Source organism: Sorex araneus, chromosome 11, assembly GCF_027595985.1.
Source record: "Sorex araneus isolate mSorAra2 chromosome 11, mSorAra2.pri, whole genome shotgun sequence".
Lineage (NCBI taxonomy): Eukaryota > Metazoa > Chordata > Mammalia > Eulipotyphla > Soricidae > Sorex > Sorex araneus.
Window position 1 is genome coordinate 23,360,142 of NC_073312.1, and position 22,560 is coordinate 23,382,701.

At 58.3% G+C, this 22,560-nt stretch overlaps 1 protein-coding gene across 1 annotated transcript; it reads left to right on the forward strand.

Moving 5' to 3' along the window:
* Positions 1–2,450: 2,450 nt before the first annotated feature.
* Positions 2,451–7,641, forward strand: LOC129399375 (calcium homeostasis modulator protein 3-like). Its single transcript, XM_055119194.1, has 3 exons — positions 2,451–2,737; positions 3,487–3,742; positions 7,168–7,641. Exons 1-3 carry the CDS (start codon positions 2,451–2,453, stop codon positions 7,639–7,641), a joined length of 1,017 nt encoding a protein of 338 aa, XP_054975169.1.
* The last annotated feature ends 14,919 nt before the right edge of the window (positions 7,642–22,560 follow it).

Here is a 22,560-nt window from a genome sequence, read left to right on the forward strand (position 1 = left end):
AAGGCCAGTAGGGTCGGCCAGCGCCTCTCCAGCAAGTAGTGCCCCATCAGCTCCAACACCAGGCGTTTCTCCGTTCCTGCTGGCAGTGATGTCTGGTCCCGTCCACCTCTCCCCAGAGGAGGCCAGAGGCTCCTGTTTGTTCCGCCCTTCACCCACAGGCGCCTGGCAGGGAGGGTGGGTGCTCTCCCAGGGAGGGAGCCTGTGGACAGTTCTCTCTCAGCAGCTTGAGGGGCACTGTCCTGCCAGCCTTCTCCTCCCCCTTTCCTGCATTTCTCGAAAATCACCACTTGGGGGCGTGAGTACTCTATTCGACTCCGCCACTACCCAGGCAAACTAGGAAGGGTGGCGGGCGGCCTGGCAGTTAGTCAAAGGCCCTAACATCAATACCAGTCTTTTGCTCTTTCTAAATATCAAAGAGCTTCCTAGGTAGGAGAGAGATCTTTCTAGCAGCCCTGAGCGGCGAGCGACTTCACTGTCAAGAAAACCTTGGGAGAATGGGGCTAGAGAGACCGTGCAGAGGGTAGGGCGCTTGTGACCAGCATCCCATAGGGTCCCCGAGCACCACCAGGAGTAATTCCTGAGTGCAGAGCCAGGAGTAACGCCTGAGCATTGCCTGTGTGGCTCAAAAAGAAAGAAGAGAAGAGAAGAGAAGAGAAGAGAAGAGAAGAGAAGAGAAGAGAAGAGAAGAGAAGAGAAGAGAAGAGAAGAGAAGAGAAGAGAAGAGAAGAGAAGAGAAGAGAAGAGAAGAGAAGAGAAGAGAAGAGAAGAGGAAGGTAAAAAGAAAATAAAGTTAAGAGAGGAGAAATAAACCCCTCTTCCACCTCTGAGATGTTCCTTTCTGTGTCTGTTTGCGTGACTGGAACCACTTTTCTACACTGCACCTGAGACAGGACCTGTGACAAGGTCAGGGTCCTCTCCCTCTCCCCGCACCCCTGCCCCCTGCTCCCACCCTCGTTGGCCAGACCCTCCAAAGAAGGGTCATACTCACCTTCCCAAACTCACTCGGAGGACAGAGAGGACCCCCCAAACTCAGTCTCAGGGGGTGTACTCAGAGCACTGCATTTCACGCGAGCGACACCCTCAGCACAGCACAGGGGCGCAGGGCAGCCTTGTCGCTACAAGGCCACTAAGGCAGTCAGTCCCCAGCATGGCCCGCACACACTCAGACGGGCCTCAGAGCTGGACACCCCCTCAGTCAGCATCTCCCTCACACTCCTAACGCCTCTGGCCCAGGGGGGGCGTCGGAGGTCTCCTGGCTCTGCGGGCAGATCACCCCGACTGGGCATCTAGGCAGAAGGAAAACAGCCTCAGTGTCAGCCAGCCCGACTCCTTCTGACGCGGGCCTCAGTTCTCTGGGGCCCCCACCCCAGCTGAGGTGGTGCTCAAGAGAGCAAAGCCCCTCCTCTCCCCTCCTCTCTGCATGGCCGCACCCCACCTCTCGCGGCCCAGCCCTCCGAGGAACTCAGGACAGGGGATCTGGGCTGGGAGGGTTTCTCCCGAGGCCCGAGTCCCCTGGACCCATCAGCCTTCAGGCCCTAGAGGTGTCCCAGCTCTCTTTAGCTCCCTCTCCAGGCCCCTCACACGGGCCTCTCCCTTCCCTGTGCCACACACACACACACACACACACACACACACACACACAGACACACACACAGAGTACCTCAGAATTGGGGAACATACAGAAGAGCAGTAAAACCCAGGTGCCTTCCGCTTGCCCCAGAGAGGGAGGGGTGGGGTCTGAGAGCCTGTCCGCCTGTTTCTCCTGGGACCCACCTGGTGGTGCTCAGGGTGAGAATTGCAGGCAGCCACTGAGAACGCTAACTCCTTCCACACACACTCAAACACACACACACACACACACACACACACACACACACACACACACACATGCACATACACCCCCACACAGGCACGCACATACATACACCCCACCCCATGGTCCAGGACCCCGAGTGTCTGGCCCCCTGCTACACTGCCTCCCCTCCATGTCTTCGTCTGTGCTGGCCCCCGGGCCTGGCCCCTGCCCTTCGCTGCCAGTGCTGGCACTGGGTCTGACGTCTCCCCCAGACCCTCTAATCCAGGAGCCCCTCCTGCCTCCTCCAGCTTGACAGATGCTGAAATCGAGACTCAGCAGAGCCAGATGGTGCTGACCGAGGCCAGAGAGCGGAAGTCCACTCCGTGAGCACCTGGGCCTTCCCACACCCTGAATTTGCCTGTTCCCCCCCCCCCGCCCCCTCCAGGACAGGGCAGGGCCCATTTGCCTGGAGGGGCTTTGGTGGTGGTGGAGCCCCGCCTCACTCAGGCCCAGAGAGGAGCCGCCTTGGGCAGCCTGGGTGGGAGACCCGCCTTGGCCGCCTGGGCACTCGGGCTGGGGGTGGGGGCTCCTCCTGCACCTCGGGCCCTTGCTTGGAAGACCCGCAAGGCCCCTGCGGGCCCAGACTCCCGCGGCCATGGACAAGCTCCGCCTGCTCTTCCAGCACTTCCAGGCCAGCTCGGAGTCGGTGATGAACGGCGTCTGCCTGCTGCTGGCCGCCGGCACCGCCAAGCTCTACGCCTCCCTGGACGTCCACTGCCCCTGCCTGGCGCGCTACAACGCGGCCTACGGCCTGGGCCTGCTGCTGGCACCGCCCCTGGCGCTCTTCCTCTGTGGCCTCCTCGCCAACCGGCAGTCGGTGCTCATGGTGGAGGAGTGGCGCCGGCCCGCGGGGCGCCGCCGGAAGGACCCCGGCATGATCAGGTGCGACCCCCCACACCCAAGTCCCAGGGCCCTAGTCCGCACCCCCCACCAACTGCACGGGCTCCCAAACCCCCAACACCAGCACCCTGTAGCTTTAGTAGGGGCTCTCCCACCTACTCACCCTCCCAAAACACGGCCAGGGCACCCCCTAAGTCTCCGAGGTCCCCCCGCACTCTGCAGAGGATGCTGCAGCCCTCTTCTTATGGGGGTGCCCACCCGGCAGTGCTCAGGGCTGACTCCTGACTGCGATTGGGGATCACCCCCGCTGGTTCTCAGGAGGTCATATGGGGTGCGGGGATCAAACCCGGGTCTGCCGCGTGCAAAGCAAGCGCCCTACCTGCTTGTTTGTCGGGGGGGGGGACCCCGTTAGTGCTCAGGGCTTGCTCCTGGCTCTGTTCTCAGAGGTCACTCCTGTCAGGCCTCAGGGAACCGTACGGGGTGCTGGGGACTGAACCTGGATCAGAAAATGCAAGGAAAGCGCCCTCCCTCCCTGCTCCATGATTGTTCCGGGCCCTGCATCCATCCCTTGGCACCCTCCAAATGTGGAACACACCCAGCCCTGCCGCCCTCTCCCCCAGCCCTGCAGCCCACCCGGCACTGCAGATCTCCTCGCTGCTGGGGTCTCCTGACTTTGGTTTGGTGTTTGGGCAGTTCTGCTCCTAGCTCGGTGCTCCACGGTCACTCCTGTGGGTGCTCGGGCCTGGGGCCGGGGTCTCGTTGGCGTCAGCTCCCCACTGCTCTCCGGCCAGGTACATGTGCTCCTCCGTGCTGCAGAGAGCGCTGGCCGCCCCGCTCGTCTGGATCCTGCTGGCCCTTCTGGACGGCAAGTGCCTGGTGTGTGCCTTCAGCTGCTCTGTGGACCCTGAGAAGTTTCTGGACCTGGCCAACATGACCTCCAGCCAGGTGCAGCTCTTCCTGGCCAAGGTGCCCTGCAAGGAAGATGAGCTGGTCAGGGACAGCCCTGCCCGAAAGGCCGTGTCCCGCTACCTGCGGTGCCTGTCACAGGTAATTCAGCCTGCCCTCCCGGGCCTGGGGTGGGCTGAGGAGGGACAGTGATGTCCTGGGGGGCTTCCCGCCGGAGACACGCAGGTGAGGAGTGGGAGAGTCCTGGGGGTACTTGTTCAGGGCGGGTTGGAGGTGCAGGCTCTCTGCCGTGCATGTGGACAGCAGGTGTCCACCCCCTGGCCATGCTCCAGGACACTGCAGAGACGCAGCTCTGTGCTTGTGGAGGGTCCGGGAGCTGCCAGGTCGTGACCATCACTCCGGGCAGGAGGGCGCGTGTGAGGGAGGGGAGGCCACACGGCATCAGCTCCAGCCTCAGTTCCTCAGAGTTCCCCTCACCCTGCCGCCGGATGGCTGCTCCCCTGGCTGTCTCCCGTGTGACCGTCACCTCAGCTCCCAGCCAGAACCTCAGTTTCCAGGGCCCCCAAGTTCAGGTTAGGGGTTCCTTTCTCTGAACTCCCATGTCCCTTGTATATCCATCCACAAGACACTTCGACATGCCCATATTACTCCTGCTAAAGTGTGACCTCTGAGGGCAAAGACTGGGGTCCATTATCTCCATCAAAATACAGAACAGGGCATGCTCAGATGGGGTGATACATAGGACCCAAAAGCTGGGTGGACACATAGGTGGGGCGGGTGGATGGGTGTGTGACGGTTGGTTGGATGGGTGGGTAGATGGAGGGATGGATGAGTGAGTGGATAGATGGATGGATGGGCAGGAGTGCAGGAAAGGCAAAACTCAGGCTTTCAGCTGTTCCGCTAACAAAAAACGACTAACAAGAGTGAAACCAAGCAAGAGAAACGTAAAGCTAGGAATGTAACTAAAAGCAAAGGCTTAAAATGCTGACGTCTGTAGTGTCTTCAACAAAGAGTGGCACCTTTAGAGGAAAGACGAGACAAACGAGAGCAGCTCTGGGTTTTGAAAGGCAGAAACTGCGCAGAGGTAAACGCATTAGAAAACTAGCGGGGTGGTTTCTCTCTTGCTTGCAGAGTAGTGGGTGTTTAGGGTCACACCTGGCAGTGCGCCGGGGCCATTCCTCGTTCTGTGCTCAGGAGCAACCTTGGGTGGTGCTCAGGGGACAAGTGGTGGTGCTAAAGATCAGGCTCAACTTAGCCTCACGCAAGGCAGCACCCCTGAGCGTCACTCCTGCCCCATGAGCTGCTGCTTCACTAAGAATCTCCGGGAGAATTTACAACCTGACTCGAGGTGAAAGGGGAAAGGTAGAACTGTTTCAGTGTTTGCTGCTTCTAACCATGTTTGAAATACTTTGCCTGGATTTGGGTTCTTGTTTTCGTTTGGGGACCCCACCTAGAGGTGTTCAGGGGCTCTTTACAGCTCAGTGCGGGGTCACTCCCAGTGTGCCTGGTGGGCATGCCAGGGTCCGACCCAGGCTCCCACTGCAAGGCCTTTGTTCCAGCCCATTCAGCTCCCTCTGTCCCCTTCCCATCAGTTTTATACAAATAGGAATATTTGGGGGTAACATTCTGTTTTCCTGTTGGGGGAGACGGGGAGGTAAATGGTGGGAAGATGGAGGGCTGAGTAGAGATGCGGAAGGAAGGATGAAAGAACAGAGATGTGAAGGTAGAGAACAAAAATGTCTGAATTGAAGGACGGGGAGATGGTTGGGGGATGGGGCCATGGTTGTAATGGAGCGATGGTTGAGGGATGGGGTGATGGTTGGGGGTGGGAGATGGTTTGGGGATGGGAGGATGTTTGGGGGATGGAGGATGTTTGAGGGATGGTTGATGGTGGGGGTGGGATGATACTTGGGGGATGGGATGATGGATGGTCAAGGTTGGGAATGGGGATGGGGGATGGTCAGGTATAAAAAACTAAAGCTCACTGAGGGGAGTGTGCACTCGCAGGCTCTTTGGGTGGCTCTGTCTCACTGCCCGCGATGGTGCTCTGGAACCACCGTGTGTGGCTGTTGGTCAAGGGCAGGCAAGGGAAGGAAGAAGGCCAAACTGGTTGCTTCATCAGTTTATTTCGTTCTCTTTCTCTGCTTCTCTCCCGGTTCTAGATATCTCTCTGAATCTTCCTCAATCCCCTCTTTCTGTCTCTCCTGTCTTCTAATCTCTCTATTGTCTCCTTCGCTTCTGTGTCTTCCCGTGCATCTTCTGTGTCTTCTCTTGTGTCGTCTTCTTCTGTCTCTTCTGTCTCTTCTGTCTTCCTCTGTCTCCTCTGTCTTCTTCTGTCTCTCCTGTCTTCTTCCTCTGTCTCCTCTGTCTTCTTCCTCTGTCTCCTGTTGTCTTCTTCTGTCTCCCCTCAGTGCCTCACAGTCTTAGTTTATATAGCAAATTACATAGGGTGGTGACACAAAGGTGGGTTGAACATTAATAAATCAATAAAGAGGGGTAAAACCATTTCTCGAGGAGATTAACGAAACCTCATGTAAGGAAATCTTATCTAAGGAGATCCACTCAAGGGTGGGGGTCCAAACATGGGTGTATCAGGGTGTGAGCTAATACTCTGCTGAAAAAGTTATAGCAAATCTACTTCTAATATTTCTAGCAATGTCATTCTGCATGAGCACAGTAAGAGATATAAAGTTTGGTTTTTCCTGAGGACATCTCACTATAGATTCCAGATCACAGTCCTCAGGTCAGGTTAGTCTTCCTAACCCCAGCAGGGTCCTCGTCTCATCGTTACCTTTGGATCATGACAGCATTTGTCCATGACCATGCTCTCAACTTAGAGTTGAGTACTGTGGCACTTTGGCCTGGCCCATTTTGATGCCAGGGTAGCTGACAGCTTGCCCTGGGTCCATACCGTCCCTCGTCAGGACCCTGCTTTTGGAGTGCTGGAATTAAGGGCAACTGAGTCGAGAAAGCAGATGCCCAGGGGTAAATATTATTGGAGTCAATCAACTGCCAAGTTACAAGCATCATATTAACTGTCTTCCTGTGTCCATACAGAGAGGCCATTGCTTTAAGGTAAACTATGCAAAAGACACTAAGTTACAGTACAAGTTCAGAGTCCTTAGAAGGATCTGATCTTCCAAGATAACAGAATCTGATTAGGGAAAAGGTGATTAACTGGTTGGGAAAGAGGGTGCAGAGAAGAGTTTACAGATGAAGGAATGGGAGTGTCTTCCGGAGAGTCTAAACTAAAGCTCCCTGTGGTAAGGCTAAAAGGACAAACCCCATGTTCTCCTACAGTCAGGGACTGGTCGGTGGTGTTGAGACAATGGTTGGGGGAGGGCGGACTGGAGAGGACGTCTGATGGACAGATCAGGGAGGGATGGTTGAATAGATGAAGGAATGGGAGGATGGGGGTGGACGGGAGGGTGGACGGAGGTGGCTAACAGGAGGGATGACGCATGGGCAGATGCGTCAATCTGCGGAAGGGCAGGCGGGATCCCTAAAGGAGAGGCCGCGGACACTCGGTGCTGCCCACTCGCCCTGTCTCGCTTGCCCTCCCACAGGCCATGGGCTGGGCCATCACCCTGCTGCTCATCACCCTGGCCTTCCTGGCGCGCTGCCTGCGGCCCTGCTTCGACCAGACGCTCTTCCTGCAGCACCGCTACTGGAGCAACTACGTGGACCTGGAGCAGAAGCTCTTCGACGAGACGTGCTGCGAGCATGCGCGGGACTTGGCGCACCGCTGCGTGCTGCACTTCTTCCAGAGCGTGCAGAGCGAGATGCGGGCGCGGGGCCTGCGCCGGCCCGCTGCCCACCCGGCGGCCCAGCCCCCGGCCCTGCCCGAGCCCCCCGACGGCCCGGTGCACCTGCGCGCAGTCTCCAGCCGCGAGCAAGTGGACCGCCTCCTGAGCACCTGGTGCTCCAGCAAACCGCCCCTCGGCCTTGTGGGCCCCGCGGCACACTGGGGGGGTGGCCTCAGCCACCGCGCCCCCCCGGCGGCCCCTGACCCCCGCCAGCCCAAACACACACAAGTGTAGAGACCCCGTCACCTGAAGCCACGTGAAAGGAGCAGCGAGCTGGCTAACGGGGGGTACCCCAGGGCCCCTTAGCCGCCCCAGAGCTGAGATCCCCACTTTCTCTACTGGGGGCATGCCAAGGCCGGCCCGCTGCCCCGCAAGAGCTGACACCCCAGTCACGTTTCTGGGCGTGATCTCGTGTACACTAAGGCGCTGCCCTCTGGGCTGTGTGGGTTCAGCTCCTCCCAGCCGCTGCTGGGAAAGCAAGTCCCGGGCTGGGGCTGAGTGGGGCCTCCCACCCCCCTCGCCCCTGCAAACCCTGGTGCTGTGTTCATGGGGGGACAAACAGAGGAGCAAGAGTCTGAGTAGAGGGCTGGAGCGGTTGGCATTTGCCTTGCACGTGGTCAACCCGGGTTTGATTCCCAGCATCCCATATCGTCCCCTGAGCACCGCCAGGAGTAATTCCTGAGTGCAGAGCCAGGAGTAACCCCTGTACATCGCCGGGTGTGACTCAAAAAGAAAAAAAAAAGAGTCTGAGTAGACTGAGTTGATCAGCCTTGGGTTCTGGGTCGGTGGGGCCAGTTTTTCATGTGTCATAATTATAGTAAAATTGACACTGGCACACGCGTCCATGATGCTCGTGTGTATGGGGCGCCAGGCTGAGTCCTTCTGAGTCCTGACGCATTTCAGAACTGTGGGTTTCTCAGATATGGGTCCTGGTGAGGAACACTCCCTCCGAACACCCTCAGGGGCGCCTCTCCGGCAGCCAGCCTCTGTGGGTGCCATCGGGGGGGGGGGGGGTGGCGCCAGCTCCGTGGCTGCCCCGCCTTCGAGCTGAGTCTTCTGATGGGCTCCAGGTTTCGTTTTATTTTTTAAAATTTTTTTATTGAATCACCATGTGAAAAGTTACAAAGCTTTCAGGCTTAAGTCTCAGTCATGCAATGATGAAACGCCTGGCCCTTCACCAGTGCCCATGTTCCACCACCAAGAACCCCAGTATGCCTCCCACCCCACCCCCAACCCCTGCCTCTGTGGCTGATGATTTTCACTTTACTTTCTCTTTGATTACATTCAGTATGTCAGCAAAAACTCACTATTATTATTTGGAATTTCCCCCCAATAATCAGACCTGCCCAAAAGGCATCATTTGATAGTTTGTTTTCCGTTGCTGAGAATAAAGAGCATATGAGGTTTTGGATTTCTGGTATTTTAGTAATTAAGTCCAGAGAAATTTCTGCCAGAAGTCACATCATTGCAAGTTTGTACCTCTGTTTCGTGGGCCTTATAAGATGGCAGTCGCCACCCCCGCCGCCGGGGAAAGGAAAGGCCAAGAGAGAAAAACCTTTCCCCTCCCGGGGCAGCATGGGGCCGTAGTTTAGTTCACAGTCTAGAGGCATTTCTGCAAGAAGCCGCTGGGTGCTGAAAGTAGTTAGTTAGCCTCTGGATCATGGGCGTTCAGCAACAGAGTCACATCTGGGCGGAGAGCAGACCCCAGACCCACCCTGGCATTGCATGGTTCACGTTCCCCGAGCACCACCAGGAGGAATACCAGAGCAGAAACAGGACTAGTCCTCAAGCACTATCGGTGTGGCCCCCAAATCAGGGGGAAAAAAATTTGTTCTGGGGACTCCGGGGAGGGTTGATTTGAATTTGAAAAAGTTTTGAAAAAAGGAGAGAGGGTTTTTTGTTTATTTGTTTTTAATAGCGGTTTTTGGGTTTGGTTTTGTTTTTTTGTTTTTTGTTTCTGGGTCACACCTGGTGAGGCACAGGGGTTACTCCTGGCTCTGCACTCAGGAATTACTCCTGGTGGTGCTCGGGGGACTATATGGGATGCTGGGAATCAAATACAGCTCGGCCGTGTACAAGGCAAATGCCCTACCTGCTGTGCTATCGCTCCAGCCCCCTTAATAGTGTTTTAAGTTTTGTTTTGGACCACTCTTAGCAGTGCTCAGGACCTGCTCCCAGCTCAGTGTTCCGGGCTTGTTCCCAGGGGCATCAGAGATCACACCTGGGGCTTCTCTGCGCTGTCTTCCCTTGAGTTATCTCCCCGGCCCAGTCATTTCTTAACATGTCCCCATCTATTTTGGTTGAGGATGTTGGACTTGGGGTTTTTTTGGAGGTTGATTGTTTGTTTTTGGTGGTGGGAAGGGTTTGGGTTTTGGGCCATACCCGGCTATACTCAGAGGTTACTCCTGGCCCTGCACTCAGGAATAACTCCTGGCAGTGCTCAGGGGGACCATATGGGATGCTGGGAATCGAACCCGGGTCGGCTGCATGCAAAGCAAACGCCCTCCCCGCTGGACTATCTCTCCAAGTTGGGGGTGTTGTTGCGATGCCTGGGGACCCCTCCGCTTGGCCGTGGTCCTGCACCCTGTTCACCAGAGGCGTGAGAACATGAGCTCCCTGGGGTTTGCACACCTCGTGGCGGCCACACACTCCAGTGGCAGAGCTGGAGGCGCTTGTGTGCGCTGTGCCGAGACGGCCCCCAGGGCTGTGTCCTCGGGGAGCCCACACCATAGAGCGGCCGCCTCTGGGGCCCGTGCCGGGGCCTGAACTCAAGGCCTCACACCCGCAGTCCTCCCACTGAGCTCGTCCCGGGTCCGGGACAGAGTTTGGGCAAGTGGAGAGAGACGGAGGGGAGGGGGCAGGGCCAGTCGACCACAGGCACGGAGGGGACAGGCCACCGAGGGGCAGCACAGATTCCCATTGTGCGCCCAGAGGACTGCCGGCCCGCCTGGGTGGGGGGCCCTCACTGCCCCTCACAGCTGAGAGGGGAGCCAGGTCAGACAGGAGGGTGCAGGCCCACCGGACACCAGTGCAAGGTCCTGCCCCGGGGCTGAGGTGCCACTCCAGCACCCACGGAAAGAGCACAGAGCTCTGTGACAGCAGACCCCCTGCCCTGGACAGCTAAGGCATCCCACCCTCTGCACACCCCAAAGGACATGCTAGAACCCCGGGTCTCTCGGCCCTCATCCCTCCGTCCACCTCTACTGCCCAGTCCATGAGGGGAACCAAGTCACTGTACCTGCGAGTGAGGGACAGCAGTGACCCGGGCAGCCACACAGAGAGAGGCGCCCCCATCCTGGGCAGAGTCCCGATGCTCAGACAGGAAGTGCGGGCCCCCCAGATATAAGGAAGTGGCTGCAGGAAGCCCCAGGAGAGAATGGATTTGTGGGGGAAGTGGGAGGCCTAGAGGGGACGTGGGGAGGGGAGCCAAGTCCATGGGTGGCTCAGGAACCCCGAGGCGCCGTCCAGAGCTGGGGCCAAGAGGGTTTGTTCCCACTTTCGGCCATTTGCCCTTCCTGCACGCATGTGCTCCTGGCCGTGGCTGGAGTGGAGGTGCGAGCTGACCCGATGGTGGGCACCAGAGAAAGAGCAGGGGATGCTGCGACAGGGGGCGTGGCTTCAGCGAGAAGGGGGCGTGGCTTCAGCCCTTGTCCCACTGTGCCTGCACCAGAGGCTGGAGTGGTAGGGGGTGTGGGGGATATTAGGGACATTGCTGCGTGGTGCCCCTGTAACCCCCCCCCCCCAGTTGTCCAGAGAACAGAGGGCAGCCACGGGTCCTGCTGAGGCAAAGGTTCACGCAGCCTGGCAGCCCATCTTGCTGATGACCGCTACCTCTGCCACCATGAGGCTCCGGGGGTGCGCCCACAGCTGCAGGTGGGCCGCCCGCCAGGCTCCCCTAGGCAAATAGGGCAATTCCCTGCAGGTCTGGCCGCTCCCCGGGCCCCCTTTGCATACTGCTTTTCCTGCCTTGCTTGACTTCTGGGAGATGGGGGGTGTGGGGAGGGGTGTTTGGGGGTCCAGCACCCAGGTGACCGTGTGGGTCCCTATTTTCTGCCCACATGCAGCAGGGCCTCGGGGACACTGGAGAGGACAGAGTCAGGCAAGACCCCCTGGAGAAGGGGGAAGGGGGCCCCGAATCCTCCTGATCCCCAGAACCAGACCTTGTGACTCTTACCTGCAACAGCAGCTCTCCACTTTTATGATTTGATTAAGGCCCTGGCAGTGGGGAGTCACTCCTGGCTGTTCCTGGGGGACCCCCAGGAACCTCAAGTGTCCTAAAGAGAACCTTGAGGGCTCTGGAGAGCTCGCTCAGGGGTTAAGGCACTTAGTCACCTTGCATGCAACTGACCCGTTTGGTCCCCTGCGCCAGCTGTGGTGCCCCAAGCATGGCAGGGGTCGCTCCTGAACACAGAGCCGGGAAGAGCCCCAGAGCACCACCAGGTATGGTTTCCCCCAAAGCACATGCAAAGGCAGGTGGGAGGCAGACTCAGAGCTGTGGCACTGGAGCAGAGGCTGGAGCAGAGCAGAGCCTCGGGCCAGAGCCGGGGTCCTCTGGAGGCTGGCCAGGCACATGGGTGCCCTGCTCAGGCCCCAGAGGGTCAACCCCCAACTCCCTGATCTTCAGGCCCCCATCAGACCATCCCCCACACCCCACAGAACAATGCGGAGGGCATTCTGGGGGGGAAGAAAAGTTCTTCTGCTATTCAGTGTGAAGCCCAAGTCAGTGAGACACTTGAAGCTATTCTTTACCACTGATTCAAGATTTACAACAGCCTGAAGGGTTGGAGCGGAGTGATAGTAGAGTGAGTAGGACACTTGCCTGCCACATGGCAGATCTGGGTCTGGTCCTGGCACCGTTATGATCCCCTGCACCAGATATGGTGCCCCAGGCACTGCCAGGAGGGATTCCTGAGTGCAGAGCCAGGAGTAAGCCCTGAGCATCACTGGGTGTGCGCCCCCTCACCACAAGAAAGAAAGAAGGAAAGAAAGAATGAAAGAAAGAAAGAAAGAAAGAAAGAAAGAAAGAAAGAAAGAAAGAAAGAAAGAAAGAAAGAAAGAAAGAAAGAAAGAGAGAGAGAAAGAGAGAAAGAGAGAAAGAAAGAGAGAAAGAGAAAGAGAGAAAGAGAGAAAGAGAGAAGGAAGGAAGGAAGGAAGGAAGGAAGGAAGGAAGGAAGGAAGGAAGGAAGGAAGGAAGGAAGGAAGGAAGGAAGGAAGGAAGGAAAGAAGGAAGGAAGGAAGGAAGGAAGGAAGGAAGGAAGGAAGGAAGGAAGGAAGGAAGGAAGGAAGGAAGGAAGGAAGGAAGGAAGGAAGGAAGGAAGGAAGGAAAACAACAGCATGAAGGATAACAGGCAGGTGTGATAGACTCAGAAGCAGAACTCAGGACTCGCTGGTATGAAGCCTGGAGTTCAAACCCCAGCAACACACACACACACACACACACACACACACACAGAGTTCTAGGGCTCCCCCTTTTCATTCAATAACTGTAATAAAGTCCTTGGGAACCTGAGAATAATGCAATCCAACAACTTGTATTATTTTACTTTATTGATTTGTGTGTGTCTGTGTGTGTGTGGGGGTGATCAGGGACAGTGCTCAGGAGCTATTCCCAGCTGCTCAGGAGTGCTCCCTGGTAGTGCTTAGCAGACCATGTTGGGTGACAGTGATTGAACCTGGGTCAACCAGATGCAGAGCAAGTGTCTAACCCCTGTACCATCTCCCTGGCCCTGTTGCTATTATTGACAAATAATGCTGACATTAGAATTCGCAGCAAACGTCTCTGAGGCCTGTGCTGGCGCCCTTAGCCCAGGTGGGTGTCTCTGTGTCCAGCTTCCTCCTGAGCACTGCCCCCTCCCCGAGTGCCAGCTTCCCCCTGTGGTTCAGTCCCGTGTCAGTCCAAGGCGGCCATCCCTGTGGCAGGATCCTTCTCCCCCTCTCCTGGGGAGCCCCCAACAAAGTCCTCCAGCAGTCACCAGCCTTAGGACCCCGGAGCCTTCGGTCTGTTGCAGCCAAGGGGGACAATAGTCCTCCCAGCCCCGCCCCGAGCTTTCCACCCTGACCAGGACAGGAGAGAAAGAGCAGAACCGCTCCCTGCCCCGCCCCTGCGCCCTGCTCCCACCTAGCCAGGTCCAAACCCGTTTCTCCACCTCCCGCCTTGTGTATCTCTCCCCGAGTCCGTCACCCCTCTCAAATGGGACAACGGCACTGTCCACAGTGACGCCCAGCAAGGGCTGGCGCTGGCCTAACACGGGCACCCAGCCCCTTACTAATTCCTCAGCAGCACAGACTCGACCCCAAGGTGGGCACGAGCCCGAAACACACACTGCAAGTCCCCACACAGCCCCACGTGGGAGGCTCCGACCAGGACCTCGTCTGTGATCTCATCCGGGATCTCATCTGGGATCTCATCTGGGATCTCGCCTGGGATCCTGTCCAGGGCGGCCCAGATAGGCAGATCTGACCTGCTCTTCAGGCATGCTGGCCCTCCACCCCCAGCCCCGCAGCCCTTTCTGCTCTCCCCTCTTTGATCTGCCCTTCTCCCCAACCCGGGTCCTGGTCTGCGTCTGTAGAGACGCCGAGGCCCAGAGTCCAGGCCTGGAACCCCACGGGCCCACCGAGTTAGCTTTTGGTCAGGGGCCCTGGAGGCGAGAGGTGGAACCAGCAGGGCTGTGTGGGCACAAGGCTCCTCCCAGGTGCGAGTCCTCTGACGCGAGTGTGGGCTTTTCCTCTGTCATGTCTCTGTCTGTCTCAGCCTCCACCTCGATCCTTACTCTGCTCAGGGCCACCACCGTGACCACCACTATTACCTTCTCCACGTCTCCGTCCCCGTCACCACCTTCCCTACCGCCAAGGGGACCATCCCCACTACCTCCAGGTCCATCTCCATCACCTCGAGCTCCATCCCCATCACCTCCAGCTCCATCCCTACCACCTCCTGCTCCATCCCCATCACCTCCAACTCATCCCCATCACCTCCAGCTCCTTCCCCACCACCTCTAGCTCTATCCCCACCACATCCAGCTCTATCCCATCAACTTCAGCTCCATCCCATCACCTCCAGCTCCATCCCATCACCTCCAGCTCCATCCCCATCACCTCCAGCTCCATCCCCATCACCTCCAGATCCATCTTCACCACTTCCAGCTCCATCCCCACCTAAAACTCCATCCCCATCACCTCCAGGTCCATCTCCATCACCTTCAGCTCCATCCCATCACCTCCAGCTCCATCCCCACCTCCAGCTCGGTCCCCATCACCTCCAGCTCCATCCTCACCTCCAGCTCCATCCCCATTACCTCCAACTTCATCCCCAGCAGCAACAGCATCATCCCACCACACCAGCAGCCCCACCATCACCTCCATCCCCGCGGTCCTCACAATCCTCCCACCATCAGTCCCACCCGTACCCCCATCACCACTCCCAGCCCAGCCACCATCCCAGTCAGCACCCCACCAGCACACCACCACTGTGTGACCTCGCAGGAGCCTCTGAGACCCAGGGGACGGACAGCAGAGCAGGCTGCTTCCCCTGTGCCGAGCCTGTCCTTCCATACCCGCCCCTGCCACCCCCCCTCCCCGAACTGCTCCCCACCAGGTGTGGTCTGGGGATTCCTGGCCGGAGGCAGCTGCAGAAGGAGGGAAAGAAGCTGGAGGCTGGAACAGGGAGGGCCACGCCCTGTGCACCCCCCGCCCCAGCACCTGCCCGCCAGAGTCTCACAGACACTCGAGCACAGGCCCCGAGCTGCCCGTCCCCGCCATGCGGTCGGCGCCCAGGGGACTGAGCGGGCTGCTGGCAGGGGAGCACGATGGACAAGTTCCGAATGATCTTCCAGTTCCTGCAGTCCAATCAGGAGTCCTTCATGAACGGCATCTGCGGCATCCTGGCCCTGGCCAGCGCCCAGATGTACTCGGCCTTCGACTTCAACTGCCCCTGCCTGCCCGGCTACAACGCGGCCTACAGCGCGGGCATCCTGCTGGCCCCGCCGCTGGTGCTCTTCCTGCTGGGCCTGGTGCTCAACAACAACGTGTCCATGCTGGCCGAGGAGTGGAAGCGGCCGCCGGGCCGCCGCGCCAAGGACCCCGCTGTGCTGCGCTACATGTTCTGCTCCATGGCCCAGCGCGCCCTCATCGCGCCCGTCGTCTGGGTGGCCGTCACCCTGCTCGACGGCAAGTGCTTCCTCTGCGCCTTCTGCACCGCCGTGCCCGTGACCGCGCTGGGCAACGGCAGCCTGGCCCCCGGCCTGCCCGGCCCTGAGCTCGCCCGCCTGCTGGCGCGGGTGCCCTGCCCCGAGATCTACGACGGGGACTGGCTGCTGGCGCGTGAGGTGGCCGTGCGCTATTTGCGTTGCATCTCCCAGGTGAGGAGGCGCCGGGGCCGAGGTCCCCCTGGGCTCTGGAGGGCTCGGATGCCCCGCCGTGCCCAGTGCAGGGAGGGAGCCCCGGGGTCAAGGCCGTGAGCTTCCACATGCAGGGGACCTGAGTTGGAATTTCAACTCCGCCTGGTCTCCCCAAGCACTTCTGGGGGGAGCTGGGAACCCCCGGGCTGAGCAGCATCCCTGGGCCCAGAGCATCCAACGTTCAGGCCAGGTGGGCCAAGTGCTAATGAGAAAGGCTCCCGGGGTCCTGAGCATTGCATAGGACCCCCACAGAACATGGACATCTGTCCTATGTACGTCTGCAGGGCCTCCTCGGGCATCGTTTCCCACAGATGAAGCTCTGAGGGGCACAGGGGCTCATTTTCCCAGCTAAGGCTCTGTGTGTGTGTGTGTGTGTGTGTGTGTGTGTGTGTGTGTGCTTAGGGATCTCACGCATGCAAGGTAATTTTGTTTTAATTTTTGTTTTCTTTTTTTTTTTTTTACTTTTTCTTGGGGTCTCACCTGGCGATCGATGCACAGGGGCTACTCCTGGCTCTGCACTCAGGAATCACTCCTGGCGGTGTTCAGGGGACCATATGGGATGCTGGGAATCAAACCCAGGTCCTCTGCGTGCAAGGCAAACGCCCTACCCACTGTGCTATTGCTCCAGCTCCTTGTTTTCTTCTTCTTTCTTCCTTTTTCCTTCTTTTTTTTTTGTTTTGTTTGTTCGATTGTTTGTTTTGGGGCCACTCCTGACAATGCTCAGAAGTTACTCCTGACTCTGCACTCAGGGGTCACTCCTGGCGCTGTTCAGGTGTGCCGGGGATAGAACCTGGGCTGGCCATGTGCAAGGCAGGCGCCCTAGCTGCTGTGCTATCTCTCTGCCCAAGGTAACTTTTCTGCACCACTTGCCCAGCCCAGAGTCCAGCTTCTGAGAGCCAGGTGACTCCCCTGGGCTTGTGTCCCCCGGGACACGTGCCAGGCGGCTTCTGTCCAAGGCGTGCTGTCTGTCTGTCCTGGGCGCAGCTCAGCCCACTGCACATCCCAACTCTCGAGCCGGGGATTTGCATTCTTTCCTCTCCCGGGCCTGGTGGGGAGGCACTTGGGTGGCTGGGCTGTTTGGGTACATTTCCCTGGCAAATGCCCCCAGCTGGTGCCTCGCTGCGCTGCTTGGGGGGTGGGCACTGAGGGCCTGGGTGCCCCTCCAGGGAAGGACTAGATGAGGTGGCACCATCAGTGCAGGGGCGGGGGGCGGCGGGTTGAGAGGAAATCCGGGCTCAGCATCCTGTCAGTCTGGGCCCCCATTCCTTGCAGCCCCCCAGGAATGGGAGGACAGGAAGCTGGGGGTATCAGTGGAGGGGGCGAGGGGGGCGGACCTGGCTGCAGGAGCTAGGTGTTTGCACGATGAGAGGCAGGGCCAGGCACCCCTCTCTCTCCTGTGGTGCTGCATCAGCACCCAGACAGCCCGCGTGAATCCCACAGTCTGAGGGTGCACGCCAAACTCTGCTTTCCGAGAAAACTCTGCTTTCCGAAGAAGCCAGCACTTCCTCTCCCACATGGTCCCCTGGGCAGCCTCACTGACCTCCTGGCCTTTGACCCAGACAGCCCCGCTGAACAGTGCCTGGAAGGCTGCCTGGACCCTCACACATTGCAGTGAGTTGCCTTCCAAATTCCATCTGAGGGGGTGGGGACGACTGCACAGCAGGCTGGACACTTGTCTTGCTCACAGCTGACCCAGGCTCAATCCCCAACTCCCCACGTGGTCCCCGGAGCCTGCCAGGAGTGATCCCTGAGTGCAGAATCAGGAGCAAGCCCTGAGCACCGCCGGGTGTGACCCAAAGACATGAAAACAAATTCGACTTGACATGAGTGGGCTTCATCTGAACTCTAGAAATTTTCTTTCTTTTTTTTTTAAATTCAATTTCATTTAATTTTATATTTAAATTATTTGTAATGAATCACTGTGAGATGCAGTTGCAGATTTACAAACTTCCATGTGAACTCCTGAAATGTTTACATACAAATCAAATTCCCAGCTGATAAGAAAATGTGGGTCTGTTCGGGCCCGCCCAGTGCCCTTGGCCCAGGGGGCCATGTCTGCACAGACCAGGGGCGGGGGTGGCCCAGAGCCAGGCCCGGTGACTGTGCCCTCCCGCAGGCCCTGGGCTGGTCCTTCGTGCTGGTGACCACGCTGCTGGCCTTCGCCGCGCGCTCCGTGCGGCCCTGTGAGCCCGGCCGGGGCGGGGGAAGAGCCGGGCATGGGAGTGCAGGCTCCCCAGACCCCCTGGCGTGGGCATTGGGGGGCCCCCATGTCCCTGAAAGGACCTGTCCAGGCCCCCACGGAGGAGGCTTCTGGGGCCGGGCCACTGGGGCCAGGAGCGGCCATCACTGGCACCCCGTTGCTCATCCATTTGTGCGAGCGGGCACCAGTGACTCTCACTGTGAGACTGACTGTTACTGCCAGCAGCAGTATCGGCAGGAAAGGCCCAGACGCGGCTGAGAGGACACAGTGTGCACTGCCCGGCTCCCAGACCCTAACTCCCGGCTGTCCATCTCACAGACCTGCTGGCCGCAGCGTCCACACCACCCCAGTGTCGGGGGGCCCCTTTCCCTCGGCTCTGACTCAGGCAGCTGGGGGTGTATCTGGCAGCAGGAACCCCGCGCTCTGCTGCGCCTCGGAGGGAAGCTGCTGGCCCTCAGCAGCCCCGTTGGACCGACTCAGAGCCCCGCCTGGGTGACAGGTGGTGAGACAAGGTGCCCAATCCAAGGCACTCGGGAGAAGCCAAAGTGTGCCCCAGGGAGGCACGCCGGGCCCCAGCTCCAGACCCAGAGAGCCTTCGCCCCAGGGCCCCTGACCCTGACCTCCTGTCCCGTCCAGGCCGGAGGCCGCATGCTCTTGTCTCGGTGTCGCCCGGTGGCAGTCAGGCTGTGTCCCGGCACCTAGCAACACCTGTGCTGGTCCCCATGTGTCATGAGGGTACTCTGGGGTTTGAGGGGTGCAGGTCCTGCCCTCATAACAGCTCAAGCACCGTTGGGGGTGGTCAGAGTTAAATTACAAATAGGGCGCACATTCAGACCACTCATGGGGGTTCTTTCGAAGCCCCCCTAACACCCCCACTCCTCGTATCTGGGCCCAGGACTAGGCCCCATAGACAGAGAAGCTGCGGGCCGGGAGATAGTAGGTCAGGTAGGACACTTGCCCTCCACACTGTCAATCCGGGTTAAAGCCCTGGCACCACGGAGTCTACTCTGAGTCCTGCCAGGGGTGATCCCTAAGCACAGCCTGGTGTGACCCCAAAACCAAACAAACAAAAGAATCAGAAGTGAAATATGCCCCTTTCCTCAAGATCCCTCGGGGGAAAGGGGGCTCTGGCTCAGAGGCCCTGAGTTGGGGGGTGTGTGGAGGGCGGTTGCCAAAGGTAGCTCCAGTGCCAGGATGAGCCGATAGATTCAGCGCAGGCTCCGTGGCTTCAAACCGTGTCCCCAGGATATTTCCTGAGCCTCAGTTTCCCCTCCGGTCAGAGCACCGAGGGCACTCCCCTCTGAGGGGCACCATTCACTCCTCTCCCCTCACCTACGGGGAGGACCCAGGAGCTCAAGCTCATAAGGAGGAAATGCAAGGAGAAGAAGGGCCTCCCCCACCCCTTCCAATGTCCTCGAACCCCAGTCTCGCTCATCAATGAACCCGAGTCGCTCTGTGGCAGCATTTTGGTTGTCTTTTGGTGTGTTGGGGTCGAACCCGGAACCCCATACATGCAGGTTAGTTTGATGGTGCCCATGCTTCCATCTGTGTCCCCGCCCCCATCCCACCTTTTCCCATCTGAGACCCACAACTCCCTCCCTTAATAACTCGGAAAAGGGGGATCCTTATTAGCTGATGTGGGGTGGGAAGGAGTGAGGAGGGCTCTGCCAGGAGGGGGGCTTGAGGCCCTGCTCAGGGGAGGGTTCAGAAGACTGAGGAAGCAGTTTAGAGGCCGGAGAACAGGCTTGACCAGTGGGGGACCAGGGGCCCATCCCAGCACCCCGTCTCCCGAGCTCGAGCTGGAGCATGTCCTGGAACACTGTACTGGGGTCACCCTTAGAGCCCAGAAATAAGAATCAAAGCACAGAAAGACCAGGAGCGGGTACCAGGAGACCCTGGGCTCGATCCCTGGCAGCGCCTACACTCCCACTCAAAGAGACAAGCAAAGAGAAGTCGGGACCCTGTTGGTGTGTGGGAAGGGGTGGGCCAAGGAGACCCCAGGGGAAAAAGCCATCCTCGTGGAATTGGGGCCACGAAGTACGGATGGGCACATGGCGTCAGAGAGAGCCGAGACCAAGCCCCAGAGCCCCAAGACTTGCAGAGATGGACGAGCTCCCCTGACGCGTCTCTGGAAGTGGGGACTAAAGGTCTGCTCTGCCCCTCAGCATCATGCCGAAGAGGAAGGAGAAAGAATCTGAAGGGTGTTGGTAGGATCTTAAAAATAAACAGCAGGTTTGGGTTAGGGCGTTTGCCTTGCACGTGGCCAACCCGGGTTCGATTCCCAGCATCCCATATGGTCCCCCGAGCACTGCCAGGAGTTATTTCTGAATGCATAGCCAGAACTAACCCCTGAGTAACCCCTGATCATTGCCGGGTATGACCCAAAAAGTAAAAAACAAACAAATAAAAATGATTTTGCTTTTTTTTTTCTTAGTTATGAGACCTGATCACACCTAGTTCTGCTAAAGCCTTACTCCTGGCTCTGTGCTCAGAGCTGCCTTCTGCTGAGGCTCAGGGAACTCTATATGATGCCAGGGGTTGGGCCCCTCAGTGCCCCTGTGCAAGACAAGTGCCCACCTGCTGTATTATCTCATGGGTCCCTCCACCTGAAGTCTGAAGCCATATCAGAGTTAGCTGGAACAGGGGTGCGACCTGCTGGGAATATGAGTCAGGCAGGGCAGGAGGGGGAGAGGTGATCCCTCCCTCCCCAGCCGGGGCAGCTCTGAACCTTGGGGGGAGCCTCTCAGGGTGGCTGGGCCTGGCCCTGACCTGCTGAGATCTTACAGTGCAATCTGCAGAGTCCCCCTCTCTCTTATCTGCAATGAACTATTGTGAACTACTTTATGACAATTAAATATATAAAAATAGTAAAATCAATCAATCAATCAATCAACCAATCAATAAGCAGTGGCTGGAAAGATAGTATAGCGGGCAGGGCTCTTACCTTAGCATGTGGCTGACCTGGGTTTGACACTCTGAATCACATATGCCAGGGGTGATCCCTGAGTTCAAAAAAAGGCAAGGAGTCAGCTGCGTGTGGGCGAAAAAACAAAAAACAACACCCTGCTCCAACTTCTTTCACTGACACCCTCAGAGCTCAGGGTCCCCACATGCTGAAGTTCCCATCTAAGCACTCCTGAGATCTGGGCTCTACTTTTGGCTTGGTTACTTCGAGGGGGGAAGAGGCTGCACCAGTGGTGCTCAGGGGTGACTCTGGGAGATGCTTCTGGAATCCTGCAAGGTGAGAAGCTCTGAGGACCAGACCCCAGGACTCCTGCAGAACCTGCCCCCAGTTCATCCAGAAATCACGTCTCCCAGACCCTTAGGTGCTGGTTTATGTTTGTTTTCCCTCCACCTAAGATTTTGCTTTTTGGAGGCTGGAGCAATTACACGGTGGGTAGGGCGTTTGCCTTGCGCTCGACTGACCCGGGTTCAATTCCCAGCATCAGATATTGTCTCCTGAGCACTGTCAGGAGTGATTCCTGAATGCAGAGCCAAGAGTAACCCCTGAATATCCCCTGATCATTGCTTTGTATGACGCAAAAAGTAAAAAACAAACGAACAATAAAAGATTTTGCTTTTTTTTTTCTTAGTTATGAGACCTGATCACACCCAGTTCTGCTAAAGACTTACTCCTGGCTCTGTGCTCAGTGCTGACTTCTGCTGAGGCTCAGGGAACTCTATATGATGCCAGCGGTTTGGGCCCCTCAGTGCCCCTGTGCAAGACAAGTGCCCACCTGCTATATTATCTATTGGGTGCTTACACCTGAGCTCTAAAGCAACCCCAGAGTTAGCTGGAACAGGGGTGCGACCTGCTGGGAAGATGAGTCAGGCAGGGCAGGAGGGGGAGAGGTGATCCCTCCCTCCCCAGCCGGGGCAGCTCTGCACGGTGGGGGGAGCCTCTCAGGGTGGCTGGGCCTGGCCCTGACCTGCTGAGATCTGCAGGGAGGAGAGTCTCGCCGGCTGCTTTAGGGGCTGAGGCAGAGGCACCAGTCAGGTGGGGCCCTGCTCACCCGGACAGGACGCCCACCTCCACCCAGGCTGTTCCCTCCAGCCCCCGCCACACTCCCAAGGAAGGTGGTGGGGGAGGGCGAGACCGCCACCTACCTCAGGACCCTGGCTGTGAGCAGCTTCCCTTCCGGAAGGTGTTGGTGATACAGTTCCGTGTGCGACGGGCTGTGCTGGGTGACGTGTGGGTGCTGGGCCAAACCCACCACGGACGGCCCCAGGCTGACAGCAGAGAGACCCGAGGCCATAAAGACAGTAGTCCTGACCCAGCCCAGGGCCCCCACCTGCCCAGGGACCCCAACTGGGACAAGGACCTGAGGAGCTTTCATTCCTGGGGCCCAGCAGGGTAATGAGGCCTTGGCAGGCTGGAAAGACTGAGGGAACACAACCAAGATGCGGCCTGCTGGGAAGATGAGTCAGGCAGGGCAGGAGGGGGAGAGGTGATCCCTCCCTCCCCAGCCGGGCACCTCTGCACCGTGGGGGGAGCCTCTCAGGGTGGCTGGGCCTGGCCCTGACCTGCTGAGATCTTACAGTGTAATCTGCAGAGTC